A 25532-nucleotide genomic window follows, 5' to 3' on the forward strand; every position below is an offset into this window, starting at 1 on the left:
CCTCAGCAAGCGACCTTGACCATTGGCTCCCAGGGCCGCGTCGTGTTCCAGAGGTACGTCTCGGGCGGCATGCCGTCGTCCGAGGTAAGCAGGTACTTTACGTACACGGGCGGGACGACAGAAGGGACCGGCGGGAGGAAGTCCATCTCATCGCTGTCCTCGACATCCGACATATCAAAGTCGAAGTCGTAGTCGTAGTCGAAGCTCAGGTCGAAGCCGAGCTCGAAGTCGAAGTTGTAGTAAAAGTCGCACACGTCCAGGTCGCCGTCTCGATCCATCACGACGGGCGGCGACGACGACGTTGGCGCCTTCTCAGCAACAGTGCCGCCGCTCGCGAGGCTCGACATGAAGGCGTCGACGTTCTGCTGGTAGACGTCGGGCCATAGGAGGTGGGCGTCGTTGACGAGAACGTGGAAGCGCACGGTCTGGATGTCGATGACGACGCGGTCGACCATGGAGGGGAAGCCATATGTGCAGCCGCTACTCAGCAGCCAGGACTCGCGGCGACGGTCTCCATTGCTGTCGGCGTCGTACCAGACAGCGGTGCCGGCGTCAGAGGTGTCGCGAAGGACGAGACGCTTCTCGGCGTCAAAGGTGAGGTGGCAGTGGACGGGGCTGATGCCCGGGAGTGGGGGGAGGACGACGTCGCAGGCGTCCGGGTCGGTGCCGAGGACGAATCCGAGATGGTTCTTGGGGGGGTTGGTGAAGGACAGCTCGATGGCCGGGCGGGGTCTGGGTTGGGGTGGCGATGAGGAGGGCGAGGTCTGGGTGAGGACAGAGGGGTCGATGGTGGGCGTTGAGGGCGCGGCGGCGTCAGGGTTTGGTGTCTGGACGACGGGCTCGTAGGATGAGGGGATCGTGTCGACCCTTCTGGTATTATTTTGGGGCATACGGATGGCTTCGAGAGCGGGCTGGTTGGTGGTGGAAGGGAGCAGCCAGGCGATGACGTTTGTGTTGTCCATTTTCAAGAATGTGTGTAAGTCGAGATGCTCGAGGGAGTGCAGTGATGGCAGTGATACGTTGATGAAGTCGAGTTGATGTGGGTGAGCGAAAGTGTACGAAGTATAAATAAACGTTGTTGAGTGACGGTAGGCGAGATAGGGTATCGCTTCGTGGTGATCTTCTGAATAGTCGATATTGTCGAGGACCTCTAAATGAATGGTGTGTTTGTTGTATGATGCTTGCAGATTGTGTTGTTTAGAAAGTAGGGGAGATGCAGTGAGACGAAAGAAGTCACTTGATCTTCTTATACCACGAATAAGGGAGTAAAACAGTGAGAATGAGAATAAGAGTGAGAGTAAAAGTAAGAGTGTAGCCAGTTGGCGATGTTTTCGTATCCCAGGCGCATGTGGCAGGGGGGAGGGCACATCCACTGGATGAGGGCAGCGTGTTGGCCACAACAAGAAACAAATCGACGACAACCACTAGGTTAGCTTCATCGTGCTACTCTGGTGGATACAGTCGGAGGGTAAACAAAGGCAGTGAACCGACTATGTCGGTCCGGGAAGAGCATCGCATACGATGACTGTCATCCAGTTACGGTGCGTAGCGTCCTGCAGGCTTGCAGCAACAACGGGAGCGTGTCGGCCAATGGTTCCCGCGTCACTCGCACGGGCTGTTGGCATAGCATTCCGGCCGTCTGGAGTTTGGCTGGCGAGAGCCGCGTTCTGCCTGGACGGGAACTGGGGGGAGATGCGGTCAGGAAAGAATTGGAAAGGTGGGTATGGTCACTGGTTGCTGTGGCTGTGACTCACTTGACAGCACATCCATGATCATGATGCATCGTAACGCGACGAACGCCAGCCAACGCCAAACGCCAACGTCTGTGTTTCGCGGACGGGGGCCCAAACCCAAGTCATCCTGACACGGCTAGCGTGTTTGCCGCTCTATGTTGATTTGACCCAAAGGCACTCTCACTCAGGCACAAGAGAACGGGACCGCGACTCGAGTACAGAAACGTTCTTGGTCAAACATACATGCGATGTCGTGTCGGCTGGACGGACACCCAATTGCTCGAGGCCTGGAAGGGTTTGATGATGCCGGATCCATCCCATCATCCATGTGCATCCCGCCCGATGGAAAGGTTTCGGCAGGCCAGGATGAGCAAAGAGCATGCAGCCGATGCAGGAACCCGCGCAAAGGGGCAGATCGGATGGGAGGCCGTGTGCACCTTCGGGAGCCGACGACCTGTCGTGGACGCCGGGTTTGCCATGTTGCACACGCGACGTTTTGAGTCTTGTTGATATGCGCCGAAGGGACTGTAAGCAATGTCGACGATGGTGGTCAGGGTGGATTCTGGCTTACTGGCTGCTGCTGCCAAGAACTCAGGCTTCGTGCAGCGCGCGGTTGATTGTCAAGGCTGACTAAGGACTGAACATTCCATAAGCGGGGCGTCCGTTCATTGGATCATGTCTTGGTCCGGTTGCCCTCGGGTTCCGAGTTGTTCAAATATGGCAGTATGCTGTTCTGAATTCTTGGTGGTCGCTTGATTCTGATACGGTGAATTTTTGGTAGCTTTTGATTGTCTTTTTTGCTGAAAAGTGACAAGAGTGGAAAAAAAAATAAAAAGTGAAAAATAACTGATAAAGGGTGAATGCTGAGTGAGCCTCTCACGCACATCTGCAGTCCGTCCAAATGAGAAGTTCGACTGTCTGAATTAGCCAATTCAAGGATGTGATGATGTAATCAGCCGCCGACCGGAGCCCCACCCAAAAGCCGTGGCGTTCTGATTGGCATACAGGACTTACCGAACGGCGAACACTCAGCGGAAAACAGCCGACCCCGCTAAAGAGACCCTGAAATCCCAGCTCGAGACACACTGGGACGCTGGAACACTGGAATACTGGAATACCCCGCGCGCGTGTGTGGGCGGAACCTCGGCGAAATGCGCAGGGCACTCTCTCCCTTTCCTAGCACTGTCATCCCCCTCGCCTCGCTGTATGACTAATTGACACCAGCACCACCAGCACCACAACTACCATCCACCGCATTTCACCACCTCGCCGTTCGGAGCGGAACCGGTCACCGGTTTAATTGTATTCGCCGTCATTGCCCTGCCCAACCTGCTTGCGACCACTGGCTTCTTCCTGCTCCAAGCTCACCCATTTCTGTTTGTTCTCTTCTTTCTATACCCAACCGCTGGAAACCTATCGGAGTTGACCCTTCTACATCTCGACTTAATCCACGCATCAATCCCACCCCCCTCCTCTTACTCCCCCCCACTTCCGCGACTTCACATCAAATCTACCCTTTCCCCGCGGCCTGCGATGCCCGGATTCGAAGGAAGGCCAGATGGCGCTGATGCGCCCAAGGACTGGCATGAAGAAACCAACCAGCTCCCGTCCTTTTACTCTCCGAAAACGAAGCCCCTCGACGGCCCCTCCGACAATGCCTCGGCCGCCGTCGCGAACTCGGAGCCCCAGCAATTGGACCTATCCAACCCCGCCGTCGCCTCCGTGAGAGCCGAAGACGACGACGCCGCCTCGACCACCTCAGGCGCCCAGATCCCGCCGCCCTCCCTGCTGTCTCCCGCCTTCACGCCGCCCGCGACACCCGGCACCTCGACTCCCCTCACCGGCGAGGCCCCGCGTGGCGTCCCCGTCGACAGCTCCGTGCCCACCGGCGGCTGCGGCACCAAGCGGCCGCGCCTCCTCGAAACCCTGCCCGAGGTCCAGTGCATTGTGCGGGCGCGCATCCCCACCGTCAACGGCACCGAGATGTTCCTGCACCTGTACCAGAACAACGTCGACAAGAAGGAGCACCTGGCCATCGTCTTCGGCCCGCACATCCGGAGCAGTTCGCTCGACGCGCCGCGCCCGGGCGAGACCGAGATGGACCGCATGATCCGCGGCGCCTACACTGGCCGTCTGTTTCCGGGACGTTCGACGAGCGGAATGTCCGGCGGTGTCGCAACCCCCGTGGCCGAGGAGCCGCCCGCGCATCGCGGCCCGCCGCTCGTGCGCATCCACTCTGAGTGCTACACAGGCGAGACGGCCTGGTCGGCGCGGTGCGACTGCGGCGAGCAGCTCGACGAGGCGGCCCGGCTTATGAGCCTGCCCGGAAACACTAGCGGCGGCATCATTATCTACCTGCGCCAGGAGGGCCGCGGCATTGGCCTCGGCGAGAAGCTCAAGGCGTACAACCTGCAGGATCTCGGCTCCGACACAGTCGAGGCCAACCTGCTGCTGCGCCACCCAGCCGACGCGCGCAGCTACGGCCTCGCGACGTCGATGCTACTAGACCTCGGCCAGCACGAGGTGCGCCTGCTCACCAACAACCCGGACAAGATCCGGGCGGTGGAGGGGCCGAACCGCGAGGTCCGCGTGACCGAGCGTGTGGCCATGGTGCCGCTTTCCTGGAAGGGCAGGGGCGGGTTCCGGAGCAACGAGGTGGAGGGATACCTCAAGACAAAGGTACGTCTGTTTTACAGGCCCCGGTTTCCCAAGTGCGAATAGGCCTTGCTAACTTGTATCTTGCGCAGATTGAAAAGATGGGACACATGCTCGACATGGGCGGCATGCCGTCGTGAGGGCCTGTGTTGGGTGACTAGCGGCACGAGTATATATATATCCTACATAGGTGCGCTGATGGTGGACAAGATATAGGGGTTGTGTAGGTCGGCGGTCGAAGTGATCAAAGCATTCCCTGGGGGGTAGACAAACGGCGTTTGGATTGTTTTGTGAGACGAATACCTGGGGGGTCGGGCGTCTTTGGGCATGTTCTGTCGTCTTGGAAATCCCCAAAACAACACTTGGAGGTATTCATGAATCCCGTTGGATACAGGACTCGCGGCAATTGATGGATAAAAAAAAAGATGGATTAAGAAGACATGATTAAGTATCTAGGCGGTCAGTAGGCAGAGATCTGCTGGCGCAATAAAGCGTCATTGAAACCGAGCGAGGTGAAGGACAGTCGCAGCATATCTACGTACTGCTTGGCTTGGGGCAGTTCTCGAGATGGGCCTCAGTGTCCGTGAGTTTCCAGGTCTCGCCAACGTTCTGGTTCTCGTCGAATTGCCAGGTCCTAGATATCCTGTGTTGGACCGAGATAGTCTTGCATGAAGGATGTTGGGTATAGGTAGGAAGCACTTCATTTGGTGATACATGACATGGCAGCCTGATTGATGGCGTTTGCTAGGCAGCCCTCTATCGTGCCCACCTACCTATGTAACTGGGTGTACCTGGGGACCTAGGTAGGTAGGTAGGTAGGCAGGTAGGCAGAAAGGTGCACAGGTACGTATACAAGTACAGAAGTACATCGGCTTGGTCTCAACGGTCCGGCCCCACTTTCCACAAATTTGCGTCAATCGTCGAAGTCGCGATTGGAGCTGTCACAGCTCTTGCCCTTCTCTGTGTGTCCGACCTAGCGACGCGTCTAATTGATCAGCTCGCATCCGTCTGCCATCTTCTAGTACTTCATTCTACCGGATTCCTTGCTCTTTCTGCCTCTCTTTCCATCCCTTTCTCACAGGCTTTTTTTCTTTCTCTTTTTCTATCTCTTTCTAATCCGACGATACAAACTTACCGACGGCGATCTCTTCGGTTCTTCATGCATCACAGCGCGCGCCATACGAATTAATACCCCTCCACGCGGCCAAGATGGCGAAGGACTTGCGCTTGCGCCTGGTGGTGCGACGTCACGGCGTCCCTGATGTCAAACTTCTCTGGAACGCGACCGCCGACGAGGACTTGACCATCTCGAAGCTTGTGGCCCAGGTCAATGAGGTCGTTCCTTTAGAGAGCGGCGAATGGGGCCTGGAAGACTACGCCGTCGAGCTTAAGGATGCCTCTGGCGACGGCTTCGAATGCGTCCACTTCCACCTTGTGTCCAAGGTCCTCAAGGATGATGACCAAGTCCTGTAAGCTCCTTTTGTTCCGCTCCTGCCCTTCCGCCTGATCCAAGCTGACGCCTGCTTCTTAGTATTCGACCTCTTCTGACCGGCGATCTCAAGAGACGACGACTGAGCGGCCGACACCAAATATCCATCGACGGAAGACACCTCGTCGATGGCCTTGCTTTCGGGCGCTCCTGGCTACGACCCCCTCGAGACCGCCCTGCCGTCACCCTCCCACCCAGGAAGAAGGCCCGAATCACCTACGGTAGCGACGACGACGGTGAAGAAGACTCTTCTGCGGAGGAGGGCAACGAGCTTCCGATGCTAGAGTATGAATCCACGAGAGCCCACGAGGACCCAGCGAGCGTCAAGCTTCGCACTCGATTCTACGACGCCGACGCCGACGCCGACGCCGACACGGATGACGATTCTGAAGACGAGGAGGACTTCGAACCAAGCCCCGATGCGGCTGAGGACGACGACATGGATTCAGAGGACACCGACATCCAAGACGAGCTGCGCCTTCTTCGAGAAGACAACGCCGATATGCGAGAAGGGGAAATCATCGAGGAGTTATGGAATATCCAACGCAAGAGAGCATCGAGTGGACAAGCCAGGAGTCTTCACTCGTTTGACGCTTCAGATCACTCTCCAGCGCCTTCTGCCAGCAACGCGCTCGTCAGGTCCAACGCACGAGCTGCCAGACATCGCCTCGATCTGGATACTCTGGACAAGATTGCAGCTCTAAGAGCGGCGTTCCCGAATGCCCAGGTGTATGACATCGAGGAGGCTCTGTTAAGATACAATAAGGATTCAGCAGAGGCATACCGCAAGCTTCGTAAAGCCTTCAGCGCACGCCTCAGTCTCAAACAAACCCTGGATCACCAGGCGAGAAGCTTGTCTAGCAGCCCCATCCGACACGCCGAACCCAACGCGGGACGGGAACTCGTTCTTCGGGAGTCGAGTCCCTCCGAAAGGGCTTCGCATGGCTCCGGACAGCATGAGGACGAAGAAGAGGACGACGAGAATATGTCCACAACGCTCAACCACAATACCCATGTGGACAGTGACCCCAAAAGCATAGAAGACGGTTCGTCTTCTGACTCTGGTTCTGATTCTGACTCGGATTCGGATTCGGATCCGAGCTCTGGTTCTAGCGCCGCCGCAGCAGCATCTGACTCGGATCAAGAGGTGGAGGAACTTTCCGATGACGAGAACGAAGACGACTCGTCAGAACCCTCTTCCGATGATGGGGGCGATGACGATGATGACGATGAAAACGACGAGGACAATTCGGATGAATCAGAGGGTGCCGGGCCGGTCTTGAACCAAGACAACGCAGACTCTGATGGCCAGGAAAATTCCAGTCCGGATGATGATTCGGGCTCGGAAAGCTCTGCCAGTGCCGACGCAAGTGTTACAGCCGTGAAGCAACGCCCCTCAAGAAGGCACGACGCTGTCTCTGTCTCTTCGTCAGGCTCATCCTCGGATTCTTCAGAAGCAGACAGCAGCAGCGATGACTCTGATTCTGACTCTGACTCTGACTCTGAGCCTGAGGAGATTCCCAGCAAGACTCTCTCCGGCCAGCACCGACTTTTGGAACCTCCCCAACTACAACAACCCGTACAGATACCCGCACAGGCACCTCGAGCCGCCCCAGTTGCGGCAGCCGCACCTGCTCAGGAGCAACCTGATGTTCCTCCAGGCCAAGGGTTGAGCAAAACTCAGAAGAGGAATGCCAGGCGAAAACTTGCCAAGCAACTGGCGGCTGGCAAGTCCATGTCGGATCAAGACGGCGCAGAACCTCAGAATCCTGCTCTCGCGGCCAGTGCAGATGCAGCAGCGTTCCTCGCGAGAAAGCAAGCACTGCTCAACGCGATTGCATCTGACGGTCCAGCCGAGCGCTTCAGCCAAGAACCATCACTGGAGACATCCGGCCCTAGCCCGCAAGAGATGGAAGTCGATCAACCCTCCATCGCCGGCGCTGACGCCACAGAGGCTCCGCAACCCTCTGATGCGCAAGTGGAAGAAGCAACCGCCCGGCGCCGGATGAAGCCAAACATCGGGGCCACTCGCCGGATCCTAATGGGGTCACTGGGCCTCAAGAACCCCAAGACTAAAGCCGATGAAGATCGGATCCGAGAAGACCTGATGAAGGGTGTTCGCCCACACACCAACACTCGTCTGATCGAGGCGGCGCCGCATCCTGGCGAATCGTCCCGAACACAAGAACCGGTAGAGGAAGACCCCGAAGCCTGGCGCGAGAAAATCGCTTACCGAGCCGTAGAATGCTGTCATGACGGAATCGAGCTCTCGGAACCGCCATTCCCTTTTGTCCAGCGGTGGGACCCCCAACAGCAAGTGGAAGAATGGTTTGGTTCGAAGAACAAGCGCGGAGGCAAGCGTAAGCGCGTACAGCGCAATCAGGCTCAATATTACGAGGACGGGGACTCCCAAGCGTCCAAGAAGCGCCGAGTAACTGGGGAGAGCTTTGGCGTAACTTTCTCGGATGCTGTCGAGTCTTTGGAGGAGGGCGACACGACTCTCAACTATGATGACCCGCCGGACGAAGAACCTATGGTTGCCAAAGCCACTGTCGAGGGGAGCCAAGCGACAGACATTGACGATCTCCCTTCGCTACCTTCGGACCTGAACACCCTTTCGGATCTTGGGGCAGGGGAAGCAAAGCTGGGCATGGTTATCACCTGGAAGCAGTGGCTTCTGTCTTCTGCAACCAACTGGCAGCCCGAAGTTGTCAGCCTGACTGGCGTTCTCGTCAGAGTGCATGATGAGGAAGCGATGGATCTCGAGTTCCTTCTGGCTCGACGAGACCGAAACGTTGGCCAGACGGAGAAGAAGTACGACGAAGACACGGGAGAGAGGATTTACGATCGGTTTGAAGCGCCCGACGACGATGACGACGAAGTGGACGACGAACCCGACCAGGGATACCGCAGACTAAACTACACAGACCTCATCGAGCCCAAGATCCTGCAACTACCCTTGGAGGACCAGGCCGCAGCCGCCGGCAAGGAAGACTCAAGCGCTGCTCCGACGGACAGCATCATTCATGAGACGGTCTATGACGGCCACACCGAGCCATTCCACATCGATGCGGAGAATCCCGGCCAGTCCGAGGCGCCTATAGATGGAAGTCAGTTACCAGTCAATGCAAAGGATGGTCAAGCCAAGGCTAATACGGATGACGCGCAGCCTCAAGTCGTCATGGACAGTAACCCCCAACTTGACGCTACCTCGGGAGACGATCACACTAGTCACGATGACTCCGGTATGCAGATAGACAGCGTGGAACATATTCACGAAGAGAATATGCCCACCCCTCGAATGAACAGCCATTCCATGGACGAACTCCCGGCGCCAACCACGGAAGAGGCGGGTTCTCAGAGCTCGAATGGAAACGCTCCCTCCATTTCCTCGGACCGCCGCCATGAGATCAGCATCATGATACAGGAAGCGGGCTTCCGCAAGGACGTCTCACCCTCCGTCATCCGCCGTAAGACCAGCAGCCCTTCCCGCCAGCTGCTAGACATGCAGGAGGCTGCAGGAGCGTCCCAAGTCGTGTCAAAGTCTCCTCTTTCTCAGGAGAGCATGGTCGGCAATAACACGTCGCAGGCAGGCAACGAGGCCGATCCTGTTGTGGGAGTCACTGGTGACGGTGGAGAAGCTGCCGCGCCGCTATCTTCTGCGAGTAGTGTTCGAAGCGGTCGGCAACTTGATCCTGATGACTACAGCTTCAACATGGGCGATGACTTGCCGCAGATCAGCGATACCGGGGACGGCTCTTTCCTTGATGCCGATGCGTCGACCCCGAAACCCAGAGCGCAGACGCCAACGAGGGCCCAGGAAGGCTCTGTTGCGCCTTCAACAAACGAGTCGTTCCCGTCACTGGAAAGCTTGGCTCGAACCGCCTCGCAACAGAACTTGGACAAGCATACACAAAGCCCTTCCCAATCTCAAATGATGTCGGCCATCGCATCTCGCAAACCGATTGTACAATGTGACGACGAGTACGAGGCGGCCATGCGTTTGGTTGACGAGGCGCGCGATGAGGACGAAGAAGAGGAACACAATAAGCTGCCGCAGAATCTAAGTAGCACACGAAAGCGGCTTTTCCCCAACTTCAGCCAGCCAGACCCATCATCTCTGTCCGACTCTGTAGACCTGCCCGACATCAAGCCTGCTGTAATATCGACGACACGCTCGCCATCTACCGGGACACGGGATATCAAGCCACTGCTGCGAAGGCGAGAACGGAGAGAGTCTCCGTTTCTAGTCCCTCCCGGCTCTCAGGTCGTCAAATTGTCGTCGAGCCCGCCCAGCTCACCACCCCAAGAAAGCTATGCGGAAGACAGTATCGATGCGGATTATGAGGACGACAGCAACAAGAGCAGTCTAAGGCGGTCGTCCAGGGCCGGCTCGCGTGCCATGAGCGTGCCGGCGAAGAGACGGGCAACAGCGTCAGCGAGCGCAAGGGGACCCATCCCCTCCAGCTCACTGCCTGCTAGGCCTGGTGCGAGGGAGAGACGGCAACGCAAGCCATCGCCAAAGTTCTAGGATAGACTTTTCTTCGGCAGTCGCTGATTGTCAGTGTGCGCTGGGTGTGCATGTGTGTTCGTGAGCATATTTGTAAAAAAGGCATTGGCGGATCGGACCTGTATTGTTAGCTTTTCTCCGACGTGGAAATATGGCCTGGGGCGTCGATACCCGTACCCAGAAGGTACTCTCTTTACTTGAGTCGTATGAATAACGATGGCAGTGTATTTGCTCCTCAACGGCCCGTGGCTAAGTCTCCTGTCGGGTCGACTTGTGTATAGGTGGGCCCGTTTTTGCATGGCACAGGGGCTCTTGACATATCATCTAGATCCGTCAATGTTGAAGTACGTCGTACTGGATACTGTTTCCGATTGGTTTGACGATTATATACTTCGCCACTGGGAGGCGGACAACAGTTCGGCTCGTCTGTCATCCGCAAGCGCCGAGAGCGGAGCGCGAACGGCAGCCGGAGTTTACAGGTTGGCCGACGCCCGAAGGCGGAGCCACGGACAAGTACCGGCTTGGTTCGTCCTCTGGCAGATGAGGAAGTGACAGACAGGGTGGGTTAGTGCGTGGAATGATACTTTTACTCCCACTGATCATTCCGCGGGTACGAGATAAGCTTATTGTCCATCCCACTCATAGCAGAACTCTGTCTTCCCTCCCTCAACACGACATCCCGGCAACCATCCTTCAGCATGCATGTACACGAATCTCACCGGGGAGTAGCAAAGCAAGCTCCCTACCAGTGCTCGCAGTGTCAACGACGCTATCATCGGACGGAGCACCTCGCACGGCATGTGCGGTCCATACATACCAAGCAGCGGCCCTACCCTTGCAGGTTGTGCGGCAAGGCATTTGGGAGGCTGGATATCCTCAGGAGACATGAGGCGACCCATGACGACGAGCCCGGAACGCGGGTGCTAGGTGCAGGCGTCAGAGTCGGCCAGGCTTGCAGATTGTGCAAGGAGGCTAAGGTGAAGTGTTCCGAAAGGAAGCCCTGTTTGCGGTGTACGGGCAAGGGGGCGAGGTGTGAGTACGGGGATGTCAGGGACTATGGCGAGGCCGACGAGGGGCAACAGCAGCAGGATCCCGCCTGGATCGACGCCGGTTTTCCTAGCCAGAATGAGATACCTTCTGGAGCCGGCCGAGCACTCCCCAATGCACCTTTGCCCGTCATCGCCCCTATACCCTATCTCATCAGCCCGCACGCTTCAGAGGGCACACCGACGCACGAGGAAGACGGCTGCATGTTCGAGGACTTCTCTTTCGGGGTCGACTGGGACCTCGCGATGGCGGACATGGCGTACCTACAGAGCCAATTCGATATGACCGCGGCAGACACCGCCGCCACCCCGGGTTTCGCCCCCAACGCTGTGCAGCAGCACGGCTTCTCGCCTGCGAGTACACAGACCTGCGAGACGTTGTCAACGGCAACGGGCCTCTGGGAGCCGCAAAGTAGCGAGAACAAGGAGATGGAGAGGCTGCATCTGGCCGCGGACGAGGCGAACCTTGGACCGCCCAGCCATGGCCCAGGTCCCAGCGCCGGCTTGGCAGAGCCCCGTTTTTCGGCGACGGCGCGGAACTTGCTCGTGCGCATGATCCTCGACAACACGTCCCACGCGGCGGCGGCGCCGGTGCTCGCGGCGTTCCCGTCGACGGGGGCGCTCGGCGCGCTTGTGGACGTCTACGCGCAAGGATGGGCGGAGGCGAGCCAGGCCGGCGGGATCAACGGTGTCGTGCATCTCCCGACGCTGGAGCTCGATGGGCAGCGGCCGGAGCTGCTGGGCATGGTGGTGGCGCTCGGGGCGCTCGGGACCGGGTCGGTGGTGGCGAGGAGGTTCGGATTCGCGATGCAAGAGGTTGTCTGGGTGTCGTCATTCCGAAGCGTGAGTTTATGACATTCGTCTTGTCCCTTTTCTCTCTGTCTCTCTCTCTCTCTCTCTCTCTCTCTCTCTCTTTTATCATTCTTCACGTTCCACTGACGTTTGCTTGGACAGTGGGAAGGGAACAACGCCGCCCTGCGCGACGTTGGGCTCTCACAGGCCTTTTTCCTCCAGCAGCACACGGCCTTCTTCAGCGGCGTCCGACGCAAGGTGGCCTTCGCCAAGGCGTGCGCCAACAGCATACAGGTCCTCATTAAGAACGGCGGGCATCTGCAAGGGGCTACTGGATCCTGTGCCGACGACCCGGCGCTGGACGACCTGCTCGCTCTCGGGGACGACAGTAAGGAACTGGGGGACGCGTGGCGGCGTTGGGCGGCGCGCGAGGCGCGGCGCAGGCTGGTGTACGCTGCGTACATTATGGACGCGCACGTCTCGATGGCGCACGAGACGCAGGTTCTGTCGTCGTACCTCGACATGAGGGTCCCGTTCCCAACGCCGAGGGGGATGTGGAAGGCCCAGACTGCGGTTCAGTGGAGGGAGGAGATGGCATTGTGGATGCAGCAGCAGCAGCGGGACTTGGCGCCGTCGTCTCTTTGTCTAAGGGACGTTTTGAATGATCCGACACTGGTGGTCAAGTGCCGCGGCCTGGTCGACGAGGACTTTGCCGTGCTCGGCTTCCTCGCTGGGTTCTGGACGCTTGTCAGAGAGGTCCAGCAGCTCGCCGCCATGGGCGGCGGTGGAGCGGGCGGAGCCGGAAGACACTGGAGCTCGATGATATTGTCGGCGAGGCGCGTCGAGCTCGCCTCGGTGCTGAACCTCTTCACTTCCCAGGCGCGGACCGCCGGGGCTGAAGTCTCCCCGGAAGCGGAGCTGCTGATCGAGGTCCTCCATATGCACATTATCGTGGCCTCGGACGGCTCTGGATCGCAGTCAACTCCTGCGGCGCTGATCCCCGATTTGGAGACGGCAGAGCACCGCGGCGCGCTGTGGCGGGCGGGTAGGGCGGTGCGCGCGGCCGTTCAGTTCCCAGCCGGGACGCTGTGTGATGTCTACGCCGTTGCGCTGTCGCAGGCGGCTACGGTTCTCTGGCGGCACGGAGTCGATTCGTCGAGGGTGTTAGGGAAGAGTCTGGGTCCGGGTCAGGGGCTGGGTCTGGATGGTGGTATAGAGGTCTGCGTCTTGGATGGGGACGGGGTGGAGGAGTGGCATTTGGCGCGCGAAGGCGGCCATCTCGCGTTGCGAGGGGCTGGGGGAGAGGAGACGGCCGTTGTGCTTGAGGATGCGGCGGGCGTGGCGAGGCGTGTGAGGGGCGTGGTCGAGGGGAACTGGACTGGTGGACGGATGCCGTCTGGTGTTGAGGAGGTTTGTCTTGCGCTGGGTGATCTTGAGAGGACGGCGAGTAGGTAGAGTATGATGTAGATCCGTGTTATGAAAGAGGGCTCTAGTTGTGCCGTATGATTCACGCTTGGTCTACCTGGCTTCGTCTGGCGTGAAAACGATTCGGCTTGATGGCCAATGGAGGACGTGTTCGGCTTGCTTCCCCCCATATGCCGAAGGCGGCGGGGCGACGGGATGTGGTACGCCATGATGAGACTGAGGATAAAGAGGAAGTGGATCATCGATGCGGCTTGACCGGAGACACATTAGGTATAGTCCAGCTGCATATGTAGGCTCGGGCCGTGAGAGCCAAGGCAGATCATCGGCCTTCTTGGCAATGTGTGGGCTCGGGAAGTGGTGTAAGAGGAGCCGAGATCTTGAGCCGGCGTAACGGAGGGCTGGCTCGGCTCTCCACCTCCGGCTCCCGTTGAGGTGTCATGGGCCGATACGCTTCAAACCCGCGGCGTGTTGCCGCATGGTCTCTAAATATTTAAACCGATTTCAAGTCTTCCTCTATGATCTGTCCCTGCAACCTGTCTCACAAACCTTTCTGAGCAACGACAGGTGTTTCGATTCTCGCACTCATCGGGACCGACACGCAACGCCTCCTCTGACCACCCGCAGGAACCATGACGATCCGCGACGGCAGTCTTCATGACTCCAATGAGATTCCGAAAACAGCAGCCTCTGGAAACAGAAACTCGGGGGTAAAGCTGCAAATCGGCATCGTGGGCGCCGGTATTGGCGGCTTGATGGCGGCCGTAGCGCTGCTGGAGAGCGGCCACGACGTCGAAGTTGGTCCCGAACCTTACCTCTCCCATCACTTTTCCCGTCATCCATGGACACCTTTTTTTACTTATGTCTGCGGCAGATCTATGAAAAGTCTCGGTTCAAGAGCGAGGTCGGAGCCGCTATCAGCGCGCCTCCCAACTCGTCCCGCATCTTGACGCATTACGGCTTCGACTTTGAGCGGGCTAGGGCCACGACCGCGGAAGACGCAAGTCCTTAATCCCAAAGAGCCCCCCCCCCCCCCCCCCCCCCCAAGTACTGAGCATGACGACTGACCGCATTCTCCTGTCAGTCCATTTACTTCACCGACCCTTCCGACCTCGGACAGAAACGGGTGGTGCCGTGCGCCGACTTCACGCCCAAGTACGGCGCCCCTTTCTGCTTCTTCCACCGCGTGGACTTGCACAGCGAGCTGAGGAGGCTGGCGACGGAGCCGACGGACAAGAGGCTGCGGACCGCCCGCCTTCATCTCTGCACGTCCGTGGCCGGTGTCGATGATGACGGGACGCTCTGGTTCCAAGACGGCACGAGGGTCCGGAAGGACCTCGTGGTTGCGGCCGACGGTATCCGGGTGCGTTGTTTCTCGTCTCTCTCTCTCTCTCTCGCGTCCCTTCAAACAAGGGTGGTCGTTATCGCTCGTTTCATTACTGACGCCCCCCGCCGATCCCAGTCCGCGTTCGTGTCTCGCGTCGTGGAGGAGGCACCTCGAGCGCAGCACCACATGTCCATCATGCGCTACCTGGTCCCCTCTGAAACCGTGATGGCCGACCCGGAGGTTGCTGGCTTCTTCGTCGACGGCCTGAAATCGCTTCGGGTGGTTGATAACGTCGACAAGCGTGTCATCATCTACGGCTGCCGAGGGTACGTAATGCCTTTCGCGCCGCCCCTTCCATGGTGTGATACTGGCCAACAGCGAACTAAATTACCGGCCTCAAGGGGATCCCTCCAGAACATCGGACTCATCTACCCTCCACAGCTCGGCATGGACGCCGCTGGTACGTCGAACCTTGCTCGTCCCCGACCGTGAATGCCTGTTCGTCGCTCACTCATATTTCTCTCTTTCTTCTCGCGCAGGAAACGACATATCCGAAAGCGAGGGCTTCGCCAGCAAGGTCATGGCCGAATTCCCGCAGACGATCCAGTCTATCTGTCGGTACGTTTTCCACGCCTGCGTGCCAGCCCCATTGTACGATCCGGTGAACTAACACAGCATGGTCTCAGTGAAGCAAAGGGCGTCGGTCAGTGGCAGCTCTTCACGCGGACGCCGCTCGAGAGGCTCGCCCGCGGCCGCGTGGTCCTCATCGGAGACGCAGCGCACCCTATGCCTCCCCGTAAGGTCCCCCTTCCATCCCCTTACGCCATGTCATTCCATCTTTCTTTCAGAACGACCATCATCTGACTTGTTACTCTTCCAGTACGCGCACAGGGCGCGTCGATGGCGATCGAAGACGCGGCCGCGCTCGGCGTGCTCCTCTCCCAGGTCGGGTCGGCGGACGAGGTCCCGGCTCGGATGGACATGTTCAACAAGCTCAGGTGGGGTCGCGTCGCGGCGACGCAGCTGCTGTCGTCGGAGCACAGGTGGGACCCGTCTCGGCTCTCCGAGGAGCAGCGCGGGTATTTCGGTGGCGATGTTCCCCGTGAGTCGTTTCTTCGTCCCGTGTCTAATGTGTGCAGAGGCCCAGCTGACTTGGTTTTTTCTTCTTCTCCAGACACTGAAGATGATGTGGAGAAGTACAGTTATGGGTACGACGTCATCCGCGACGCGCTTAAGCTTTTAAAGGACGGTCGTTGAGAAGACTTGCACGCCGTGGATGCTCGTGGCGGATGGGGTTCAACTTCTTTGCACTTTGTGAACAATACGTGTGGGGAGATCTTACCCAGCACGCTGGCAGGGAAACTATAACATTAATACTTACGTGTATGTAAGTTGACTTTCGAAACTAGAGCAGGATATCATTTGCCGCACACTGTAAGACGTGAGTGTCCAGGGTACCTAGAGCAATGATGTTGGAGGGCTAGCTAGAGCTGGTGCTGTTGGTGGACTGTGCACAGACTTTATTTACGCTGTTACTGCAATGATTCCCAATCAACTATCACTGGATGCACACATCCACCAATCCCCGATAGTCTAGTGGTGAGGATATCTGCTTGTCATTGCCTATGCAACAACTCGCAGGGGACCGGGGTTCAATTCCCCGTCGAGGAGATTCTTTTGGCAATTATTTTGCCCTGTACAAAGTGGTTTTTTTCTGCCGTTTTGAAAACAATGATCGAAAGATCAGACATCGATCAACTGCATCCTTGATAGTCTAGTGGTTAGGATATCTGCTTGTCATTCAAACGATTCGCAGGGGACCGGGGTTCAATTCCCCGTCGAGGAGTTCTTTTGTCTCTGAAGTTTTGCTTCCCGCTGAAGCGGAGTAGTTTGTAGGTGTCAGTGTCTTTCAGTTTTAAAGGAATTGCATATGTTGATTTAGAGCCAGCTAAGTACTGTTGTTTTAACACTGTTTTCTTAGCGACAAACTCTGAGTTTGTATTTACTGCTGCTGTGTCTCCTCCTTTTAAATTGTAAGATTTGAGCCACTATGCCCAAAACATGCCGGAAACAGTCGATCACAACACCTGTTCCCAAGGACATTAGACACAGAGTATGTAGCATATGTTCCATCGTCTTAGGAGAAGACTAATAACGAATGTTAGGTTTTGAAGGGGATTAGGGCTCTAACTGCAAGATAGCTCTAATAAAGGGTAATAGCCTACTAAAAGCCTCCTTGCTACAAGATCTAAAGTGTGTCCAGTACTTCTAGTATTCGCCTTAAGGACAGCTTAAAAGCATACATAATAGAATTAGACACTTGAAGTCAGATGAAGGGTGCAATTATTGTAATTCAGGGCAAAGACGGAGCCAAAGACGGTATGGAAACATATTGCAGTCGAAAAGACTAGATAACACAGCAGAGAGGAAGCTAGAAACATGCGATGACATTCCTCTAAATGACGGTGCTTTTGTGCCGCACACACTGTTACTGTTGAATTGCCAAAAGATAAACAGCGATCTCGGAACTGGATATACCGTTTTGGACAAGGTAGCCGGCGGTCTCTACAATCCACGACTGACAATCCTTCTGAGTTGACTTTGTTGCCCGGAACGGTCTGCAAGCCCGGTTGGTGGTGTATGCCGAGGTCCGCTAGGAAAAGGAAATGGGTGGAAACGATTTAGAACGGGGCTCTGCCTGGCCCCAGGCGCGTAGAGAAAGCAGCAAGTGTCAAGCCTACCTGATCCCCAACTGTATTCAGAGTCTCCCCGGGCGCCTTCGCCTTGTGTGCACTGGCCTTAAAAGCGCAGACAGGCTTGACGTTGATTTTGTGCTTTCCGTAGATAAGCATTGCCTCCATGTCGAAATGTCTTGCATCGACCCTTTGCGGCGAAATTCTTTTCATCGGTTGATTCAAAGTGCTCTCCAAGTAGTGGGTAGTGGGTGGCTACCCTTGATCTCAAGGGTGAAGCTGTTGCTCACGTCGCCCATGGCGTGGAGCACGACACCCACGGGATAATTCCCGTACGAAGGTACGAAGTACGATCAGTGACATATGAAGGGCAATTGCTCCTCAACTATTCTGATGTTCAACCAGTGTATCTATAGATGCGTCGTTCAAGAGAGAACCATCACGGCCGGGGACAGCTTCTGGATGCGCCCGAGGGCAATCCCGCATTGCTTTGTTCAAGAGGACGAAAATACCGTGAATTAGAAGGAGTAAATTGGCACGTCATATCATACCACTCAATCAATGTCACTGTGAGAGATGTTGTTGTACGCACTGAGCCTGAGAGTCAAAGCTACCATCTATCACAACTGCCGGTAAATTGATGCCACTATCATCAGGTCGGCCGAGGCTATTCTGCTATAAAATACTGATGTCGGTATTCCTCCGCGTCGATGATGGTTTCTTTCTATGAAGATTGACGCCTGCCTGTTCTCGAATTTCTTCGACGTCTAGACATGGCACGCCCATCGTCAAGAGGCTTGCTCAGTACTGCATCATGCAAGCCTCCAAGAATTCATAACGATACACTGCCTCTGCTGTCGGGGTCAATCAATTCACCATTCGAATCGGAAGAGGAGTTGATGTGTGTAGCGAAAGACAGCACTTGCATGAACTGAGACGACGGATATCCATCAGCAGTTATGATGACAAGGGGCATCTGTTCCATGTCCCAACGGCACGGAGTTCCGGTCCTTAAATAAGGCCCAACATCGAAGGAGCGGAGGGTGGGCGAGGGGGAGATGAGACCTTGCGACCTGGCCGGGGTTGAGGAAAGGAGGCTCGGCCAAATGATGGCATCTGGGCTGGGGGCTTTGGCTGGGAGTATTGGATTTCCAAGTACTTCGCAAGGTGACTGCCGAACAAAGAGACCGACGACCGGGTAAGCCGTTGGATACATACACCGCCATTGTGGCAACGCCTGTCTCCTCGCTCCATGTGGTGTCTTCCGCACAACAGCCTGTGATGCCGCGAGTGGAACTCTTTTTTACTCTGTCGTCCTCTCCCACTTTGGGAACGGACAAGAGTCCCTGCGACTAGAAAGCTTGCTCTCAAGTCCACCGAGTGACACGGGAGCCGGAGCCAAAATCTGCCGCGCGCTCCTTTTCCGTGCGGCAAATGCGACTCAACTGATATTGGTCGAGAGCCGCGCCATGGAACTCTAACGGATGAGGTTCGTACAACAAAACAACAACAACTTCGCCGACAAAAACGGGGACGTGAAGGCACCCGCGGGACACCGTCGAAAGCATCTCATAGGAAAGCCCCGGGCAACGTTCTTCATCCTTCAGCGGCGATACGTCGAATTGCGGCCAAGACCTGTTCAACGGAACGATCTAGACCGCGCATGTCTTCAGGAGACTAGTCTGCTTCGAGGTTTTCGAAGCAAGGATGGGCGCAGAGCATCAGTTGCGAGATTAGGGAAATGAGGAAACCGGGGGCCCGTACTAACTCGATCGGACTCGGGATTCCGCTCTCCCACTGGGGGGGGGGGGGGACGTGTGTATCATCAATGGGCCCATTTTTGCCAATTTTCCTTCTAAATCTCCGGCGAGGGAGACTGAAAGGGTCTAGACCCCTTAATTCTCCTTGGAGCTGGCGGAGTTTGGGAGAGTGAGTGAGCTTTTTGCTGGGCCGCCACCGTCATCTTTCGGTCCGTTCCAATTGTGTATGTGCTCTGAGAGAGGAGAATGAAACTAAGATACGTGGCCAAGGTGGTCTCTCTTGAGTTCGCACAGGTACACAATAATGTGTATAAAATAAAATGAAATGTAGGAAACACAGCATAAGTGCTATACCCAGTACTGAAAACAGTAGATGAGGGGAGAGTGAAACGTGCAGAGAGAAAAAGAGAGAAAGAAAGAGAGTGAGGCCCAGTTTTATTTTTGCTCGCTCCAGTCTCCAGTCAATTAGTGGATTTGCCCTAGTCGTTGAAGAAGAGGAGACAAACTCATGCGCGTCGAATAGACTACGGGAATAATGCTTTTTTGGAGCTTGATGCCGTCGCCTACCGGGCGGGGGGGGGGGCCCAGTGTATCGCATTCTGTTCGTCTCCTCTTGCTGGCCGCATGCCTCTGGGTGCCGAGTTCCATATTGCTGTTGGGGTAGCAACTCCAGGTAAATGGGACGCCACCCCCTCCGGAATAAGTCATTCCTTGTCAGTACGCGTGTCTTTGCCCCGACGGTCGAACGAAAATCACTCGTGCTGTGCTCGTGATCCGAGACTGGCGACGACAACGGGTGTCGAAGTTGTGATGCGTACAAGGGAGTCATGGTTCGTCGATTTCCAAGTTTTCGAAAGACATTGAACGAACCCCCCCCCCCCCCCCCTCGCGGGGCAAAGACGGAAAAACAGTCGACAGATGCGACGTTGAAATTGGACACACTGAGTTTTGACTGGTGCGAATTCAGGACTTCGGTCCCCGGTTGCCGTTCAGATGACCTGTGTTTCATCGCGTCAACACGAATAAAGCTCAAACTCTAATCCGGCTCAAAAGCGCCGCGAGAGGGAGAATGTCTGCTGTGGCCCGCGTGTGATAATCACGCAGAGTTACATGCCCCGTCAGTCGGCCCCGGATTTTCTGGATGGCATCATTGTCCTTTCGTATGCTGCTCTGGACGCGTGACGAGTGAAGCTAAACTCACTCGTGAACACTCCTAGTCGAGGATGACCGTTCCAATGTGAACAGGGACAGAGACAATCCCGCCAATGAACGTGGGCAGACAGAGGAGAAGGAGGGGAAAATGGGGGTAGGGGGCAGGGAGGGACAGGCCATCCAATATGCCACATCGTCTGAAATGGGGGAGTTTCTCTCCGAATAAAGTCAATTCGACTGCAACCAAAACGCAATCTCCACTCCCATAAGTTCCTGAACTATACGCGATCGAGCCGTGATACCACCGCCCAACTAAACTCACAGTCTCTACAAGCAAGCTACAGCCTCCCGGGCCAACCGGGGCAAGATACGATCAGTACAACTCTGATCAATTTAAAGCTCACAATGTCTGACCACAAACTTCCACCAACCACCTGGCCTGTGCCGGGGCATCCCCTGCCATGAGCGGATGTCCCGTGACGCGTCCCGGGCTCATGTTGAGCCCTCCCCCTTTCAAGAACCAAGAGTACCGTTTGCGCTCGTTGTTTCTCGGGAATAGCATCCTCCCCTTCATCCTCCTCCCCATCCCGCGTTGCGACGGAACTCGGCAAGCTGGAGGAAGGGGGTGTCGACTTGGCCAAACGGGCCACAGCTAGATTCGATCGGGAAAGGTGCCGGGCGGCCCTGCTCAACAGGCATTAGCCTACGGCGTAGACAGCAAAAGCTTGTCTAAGTCAAATCGCGGAGCCGGCGCCAGTGGTTAGAATCCAGCGTCATTCCCGAATTTCAGGAGTCGGCGGTGGAGTCTCTGTCACTCTGATGGCCTCCCCCCCCCCCATGCAAGGTCTACCCCCGGCGCTCACGTTTGCCTATTGAGATGATGGCTTCACGCGAGAGCCCAAAGGCTCCATTACCAATCTACCTGACTCAGTCAGTGTTTCCCCCCCCTCGTCCATGGAACGTTGGGACTCTGGAGCGTCCAATATCGCGCGGGAAACATGAGCCGTTCGTTGACAGGCCTTGGCAGGGCTGTGCCAAGAGATCCTTCGACTTGGATATAAACCGACCTGCAGCTCCTCCCCCAGACTGCCAAGAAGATCCAAGACATCCAACCCACTCCCGATCTCTTCCAGCTTACCATTCTCAAGTCTTGGCTCTTTTGTTCCTTGCGAGCTACTTCTCATTTTTTCTATATCTCAAACATACTGATACTGGGTATCAAGTCACACACACTCTCTCAAAAAATCTTCCTATATTGCTCTTTTTTATCACCATCCTCATCTTCAACATGGTTTCTACCCTTCTCGCCCTCGGCGCCCTGGCCGCCTCCGTCATCGCCGCGCCTCTTGATGCCCGCGCCAGCTGCACCTTCACCGATGCCGCCGCCGCCATCAAGGGCAAGGCCAGCTGCACTGCCATCATCCTCAAGGACATTGTCGTTCCCGCCGGCACCACCCTTGACCTGACCGGTCTCAAGTCCGGCACTCACGTACGTACTAACCGAGCCTATTAGCTCGCCAGGTCGGGAATCCCACTAACACGCGAGCATAGGTCACCTTCCAGGGCAAGACCACCTTCGGCTACAAGGAGTGGGAGGGCCCCCTCATCTCCTTCTCCGGCACCAACATCCTCATTGACGGCGCCTCCGGCCACTCCATCGACTGCGAGGGCCAGCGCTGGTGGGACGGCAAGGGAGGCAACGGCGGCAAGACCAAGCCCAAGTTCTTCTACGCCCACAGCCTGAAGCAGTCCACCATCAAGAACCTCAACGCCCTCAACACCCCGGTCCAAGCCTTCTCCATCAACAGCGTCACCGACCTCAGCGTCCTCAGCGTCACTCTCGACAACTCCCTCGGCGACACCAAGGGCGGCCACAACACCGACGCCTTCGACGTCGGCTCCTCCACCGGCGTCTACATCTCGGGCGCCGTCGTCAAGAACCAGGACGACTGCCTCGCCATCAACTCGGGCACCAACATCACCTTCACCGGCGGCAGCTGCTCTGGCGGCCACGGCCTGTCCATCGGCTCCGTCGGCGGCCGCAGCAACAACGTCGTCAAGGACATTGTCATCTCCAACTCCAAGATCTCCAACTCGGACAACGGCGTCCGCATCAAGACCGTCTACGGCGCCACCGGCTCCGTCTCCAACGTCCAGTACACCGGCATCACCCTGTCCAACATCGCCAAGTACGGCGTCGTCATCGAGCAGGACTACGAGAACGGCTCCCCCACCGGCAAGCCCACCGCCGGCGTCCCCATCACCGGCCTCACCCTCAGCAAGGTCACCGGCACCGTCGCCTCCTCCGGCACCAACGTCTACATCCTCTGCGCCTCCGGTGCCTGCAGCAACTGGAAGTGGAGCGGCGTCAGTGTCACCGGTGGCAAGAAGTCCACCAAGTGCTCCGGCATCCCCAGCGGCGGCGCTGCTTGCTAAACGTCTCTCTCCCTCTTTTGCGGGACTCGAGAATTTTCGGCCCAGGGGCTGGTTTGAGTCGTCGGGCAGTCTGCCGCGGGAGCTAGTTCTCTGGCGGTTAACGTCGACGACATCGGCAGTGCCTTTTTTTCAGTTTTTGGCCGGTGCTCTTGTAGTGACGAGTTTTGAGTGTTTTGGTCTAGGAACGTTTGGCTGAGCGCAAAATTTGTTCGTGTATATATTTCTCTTTTGCCGGCCGCCTTTTGGATGTCTCCGGCCGGCCTACATACTCAATCCAACCTACTTTTTTGGATGCACCTATTTTCCTCCTTAACCCGTCTTCGTTGCTCGCAATCTGACTATTTGATCCGCTTCCATGGTTTCCAAGAGATCAACGACATGCCATTCTCCACCTCAACGACAAGGATCTCGACATGGCATCCTTGGCGTTAATAACGGGACTTGTATTAAGATCCCCGTTTCCGAAAGGGCTAACAAAACAGCTGCCATCTACTTCATACAGGGCGGGAAAAAAATATTGTGGAGAGATGGGGCCAAAGAAAAAAAATCGACTCAGCGTCTAGACAATCAAAAGAACTCCTCGACGGGGAATTGAACCCCGGTCCCCTGCGAGTTGTTGCATAGGCAATGACAAGCAGATATCCTCACCACTAGACTATCGGGGATTGGTTGATGACGAGGGGGCGATAGTTGGCATTCAACAAGCAAGCGTGTGCTTCCCCAGAAGGATCAAAAGAAATGGCAAAATAATCTCCTCGACGGGGAATTGAACCCCGGTCCCCTGCGAATCGTCTGAATGACAAGCAGATATCCTAACCACTAGACTATCAAGGATATGATTGATGGCTTCTGGAATATTGATTACTATGACCTCTAGTCCGCAGACAAGATTGTGCTTTTGGATCGCACGTTGGGATTTGACATTGACGAACTCTACACAGGAATGCGTGGTTATGCTCAAAGGGTGGTTCACCCAATAGGCAGCGTTGCAGAATGCAGGGGCTAGTAAGGGATGCATGCATGGCGCCTATGCAGCTGGGCTTCCAACAAGTGCCTAGAACTCAGAAAGCTCAAAAAGATCGCGGGCAGTGGCTGGTTTTCAATAGGTAAAATCACTGCTTGCATATGATTGATAATTTCCAACGACTCGAGGCAGAGCCCGCAAATGCATTGTGGTAGTCACTATGTACACGAAGAGAAAAAAGAGATGCAGAGTCAATGAACCATGGGCAATGCCCGCATCTCAACCTGGTCAGCGACAACCATGGATTAGGTTTTCTAGCAGGTGAAGACAGCGGGACCCGGAATGGTGTACGGGGTTGCTGGGAGACGGTCAGCGATCATCAGAAAGCTCACAACTGGTTATCACCCACCCTTGAAAGCATCGTAGGTGACGCCGGGGTCGGTCGCCTTGTATGCGCCGGGGAATGCCACCAACGGCGAGCCGTTCTTGGTGCCGGAGCCGGAAACCTGCAGCTGATGGCAGCCCGGGTAGAACTGGGCTCCCGGGTAGGCCCAGGAGGCGTGGAGCGCGATCGTCTCGTGGCGGACAAGGTAGTAGCCGGGCCTCAGGCAAGACGGGATGGTGTATTGGTAACCAGAGTTGGGAACCATGAGGGCGCTCTGTTCGAAGGCGTCTGGTCAGCGATTTGGCCTTTTCTCTAGGCGACTAATCTTGTTGTTCAAAACCTACAGAAGCCCAAGTGTTGGAGGTTCCCGTGCGTCCAGCTTCCTTGATCTTGAACCAGACCGCCCTACGGACTCGAGTCAGCCATGCTCGCCACCATGAGACCCCCCCGGGTATACATACGAGGTACCGGGTTGCCAGTTGTTGCAGCCAGAGTCGGGGCACCGCGCCATGTAGGTGATGACGGGGCCGACGTGTGAGTCGGGCCACAGGGTCCAGCGGAGCGTGACGGTCGATCCGGCGGCGGCCGGGGCGTGGAGCGGCGCGGGCTGGGAGCCGGAGATACCGCCGGCGGTGTATCCTCCGCATTGCAGGTCGGCCAGAGTGACGCTCTCGACGGGGCCGTTGCCCTGGATGGGGCGCGAGATGCGTTGGGGCTGAAAACGGGATATTAGTACATCACCGAACCTAATCAGCTGGAGAATAGTCTTCAAACTTACGGCCGGGTTGGTCCAAGGGTCCGCGTAGGGCTGGTTTGTTAGCCATCCGGGCAGCACGACGTTCTATCTTGAAAAGTTAAAGGATCATCATTCACCTGGTAGAACTAAAGGAGTGTCAGCCTCGAAGTCAAGCTTGGGGCACAGTGAAAGAAGTGACATACCTGGTAGTAGGTTCCGCCGATGGTGGCGTTATCGACGTACCCGTGACCAGCGACAAGAGCCGCCAGGCCCAGAATGCAAGCAGCGATCTGCATTGTGTCAAGGAATGCGTCTTCTTCTTCTCCTGGAGATGCTGTTGGAGGCGAAGGCGTTCAATCACCGCGGATGAGTTGCAAGGGGCGAGTTGCGAATCCTAGCCGAGACTGAGCAGTTTAATCCGGAAACTTGCTC

The 25532-nt window shown here is 56.5% G+C and overlaps 9 protein-coding genes across 9 annotated transcripts; 5 read left to right on the forward strand and 4 right to left on the reverse strand.

Annotated features, from left to right (window-relative positions):
• Window position 1: 1 nt before the first annotated feature.
• Window positions 2-2524, reverse strand: CDEST_13268 (Putative forkhead-associated (FHA) domain, SMAD/FHA domain superfamily). The gene is made up of 2 exons (XM_062929424.1): window positions 1755-2524; window positions 2-1682 (listed from the first exon to the last, which is right to left on the reverse strand). Exon 2 carries the CDS (start codon window positions 960-962, stop codon window positions 3-5), a length of 960 nt encoding a protein of 319 aa, XP_062785475.1. The 5' UTR covers window positions 963-1682; window positions 1755-2524; the 3' UTR covers window position 2.
• A 742-nt stretch (window positions 2525-3266) lies between these two features.
• Window positions 3267-4528, forward strand: CDEST_13269 (Putative GTP cyclohydrolase II, RibA, GTP cyclohydrolase II superfamily; the record flags this gene model as incomplete). Its single annotated transcript, XM_062929425.1, has 2 exons — window positions 3267-4412; window positions 4481-4528. 2 exons carry the CDS (start codon window positions 3267-3269, stop codon window positions 4526-4528), a joined length of 1194 nt encoding a protein of 397 aa, XP_062785476.1.
• Window positions 4529-5345: 817 nt separating this feature from the next.
• CDEST_13270 (uncharacterized protein) lies at window positions 5346-10712 on the forward strand. The gene is made up of 2 exons (XM_062929426.1): window positions 5346-5857; window positions 5920-10712. The coding sequence occupies exons 1-2, from the start codon at window positions 5598-5600 to the stop codon at window positions 10406-10408; spliced, it is 4749 nt and encodes a 1582-aa protein (XP_062785477.1). The 5' UTR covers window positions 5346-5597; the 3' UTR covers window positions 10409-10712.
• Window positions 10713-11085: 373 nt separating this feature from the next.
• On the forward strand, window positions 11086-13680 carry CDEST_13271 (uncharacterized protein; the record flags this gene model as incomplete). The annotated part of the gene is made up of 2 exons (XM_062929427.1): window positions 11086-12276; window positions 12388-13680. 2 exons carry the CDS (start codon window positions 11086-11088, stop codon window positions 13678-13680), a joined length of 2484 nt encoding a protein of 827 aa, XP_062785478.1.
• A 599-nt stretch (window positions 13681-14279) lies between these two features.
• CDEST_13272 (Putative FAD-binding domain, FAD/NAD(P)-binding domain superfamily) lies at window positions 14280-16231 on the forward strand (the record flags this gene model as incomplete). The annotated part of the gene is made up of 5 exons (XM_062929428.1): window positions 14280-14444; window positions 14732-15434; window positions 15514-15592; window positions 15661-15770; window positions 15855-16231. 5 exons carry the CDS (start codon window positions 14280-14282, stop codon window positions 16229-16231), a joined length of 1434 nt encoding a protein of 477 aa, XP_062785479.1.
• A 1231-nt stretch (window positions 16232-17462) lies between these two features.
• Window positions 17463-17880, reverse strand: CDEST_13273 (uncharacterized protein; the record flags this gene model as incomplete). Its single annotated transcript, XM_062929429.1, has 2 exons — window positions 17463-17627; window positions 17716-17880. 2 exons carry the CDS (start codon window positions 17878-17880, stop codon window positions 17463-17465), a joined length of 330 nt encoding a protein of 109 aa, XP_062785480.1.
• A 409-nt stretch (window positions 17881-18289) lies between these two features.
• Window positions 18290-19797, reverse strand: CDEST_13274 (uncharacterized protein). The gene has a single exon (XM_062929430.1). The coding sequence runs from the start codon at window positions 18881-18883 to the stop codon at window positions 18500-18502; it is 384 nt and encodes a 127-aa protein (XP_062785481.1). The 5' UTR covers window positions 18884-19797; the 3' UTR covers window positions 18290-18499.
• A 1849-nt stretch (window positions 19798-21646) lies between these two features.
• On the forward strand, window positions 21647-23311 carry CDEST_13275 (Putative glycoside hydrolase, family 28, pectin lyase/virulence factor). Its single transcript, XM_062929431.1, has 2 exons — window positions 21647-22068; window positions 22131-23311. The coding sequence occupies exons 1-2, from the start codon at window positions 21868-21870 to the stop codon at window positions 23013-23015; spliced, it is 1086 nt and encodes a 361-aa protein (XP_062785482.1). The 5' UTR covers window positions 21647-21867; the 3' UTR covers window positions 23016-23311.
• A 982-nt stretch (window positions 23312-24293) lies between these two features.
• Window positions 24294-25396, reverse strand: CDEST_13276 (Putative auxiliary Activity family 9; the record flags this gene model as incomplete). Its single annotated transcript, XM_062929432.1, has 7 exons — window positions 24294-24337; window positions 24389-24638; window positions 24709-24769; window positions 24826-25079; window positions 25143-25172; window positions 25238-25246; window positions 25304-25396. 7 exons carry the CDS (start codon window positions 25394-25396, stop codon window positions 24294-24296), a joined length of 741 nt encoding a protein of 246 aa, XP_062785483.1.
• Between the last annotated feature and the right edge of the window lie 136 nt (window positions 25397-25532).

This window comes from Colletotrichum destructivum, chromosome 9, assembly GCF_034447905.1.
Source record: "Colletotrichum destructivum chromosome 9, complete sequence".
Lineage (NCBI taxonomy): Eukaryota > Fungi > Ascomycota > Sordariomycetes > Glomerellales > Glomerellaceae > Colletotrichum > Colletotrichum destructivum.

Bases quoted from the DNA above. Each gene is read 5' to 3' on its own strand.
- CDEST_13268 (XM_062929424.1), bottom strand. From the start codon at position 962: ATGGACAACACAAACGTCATCGCCTGGCTGCTCCCTTCCACCACCAAC.
- CDEST_13274 (XM_062929430.1), bottom strand. From the start codon at position 18,883: ATGTATCCAACGGCTTACCCGGTCGTCGGTCTCTTTGTTCGGCAGTCA.
- CDEST_13270 (XM_062929426.1), top strand. From the start codon at position 5,598: ATGGCGAAGGACTTGCGCTTGCGCCTGGTGGTGCGACGTCACGGCGTC. The intron at 5,858-5,919 runs GTAAGCTCCTTT...CCTGCTTCTTAG, and splicing joins AAGGATGATGACCAAGTCCT to TATTCGACCTCTTCTGACCG.
- CDEST_13275 (XM_062929431.1), top strand. From the start codon at position 21,868: ATGGTTTCTACCCTTCTCGCCCTCGGCGCCCTGGCCGCCTCCGTCATC. The intron at 22,069-22,130 runs GTACGTACTAAC...ACGCGAGCATAG, and splicing joins GTCTCAAGTCCGGCACTCAC to GTCACCTTCCAGGGCAAGAC.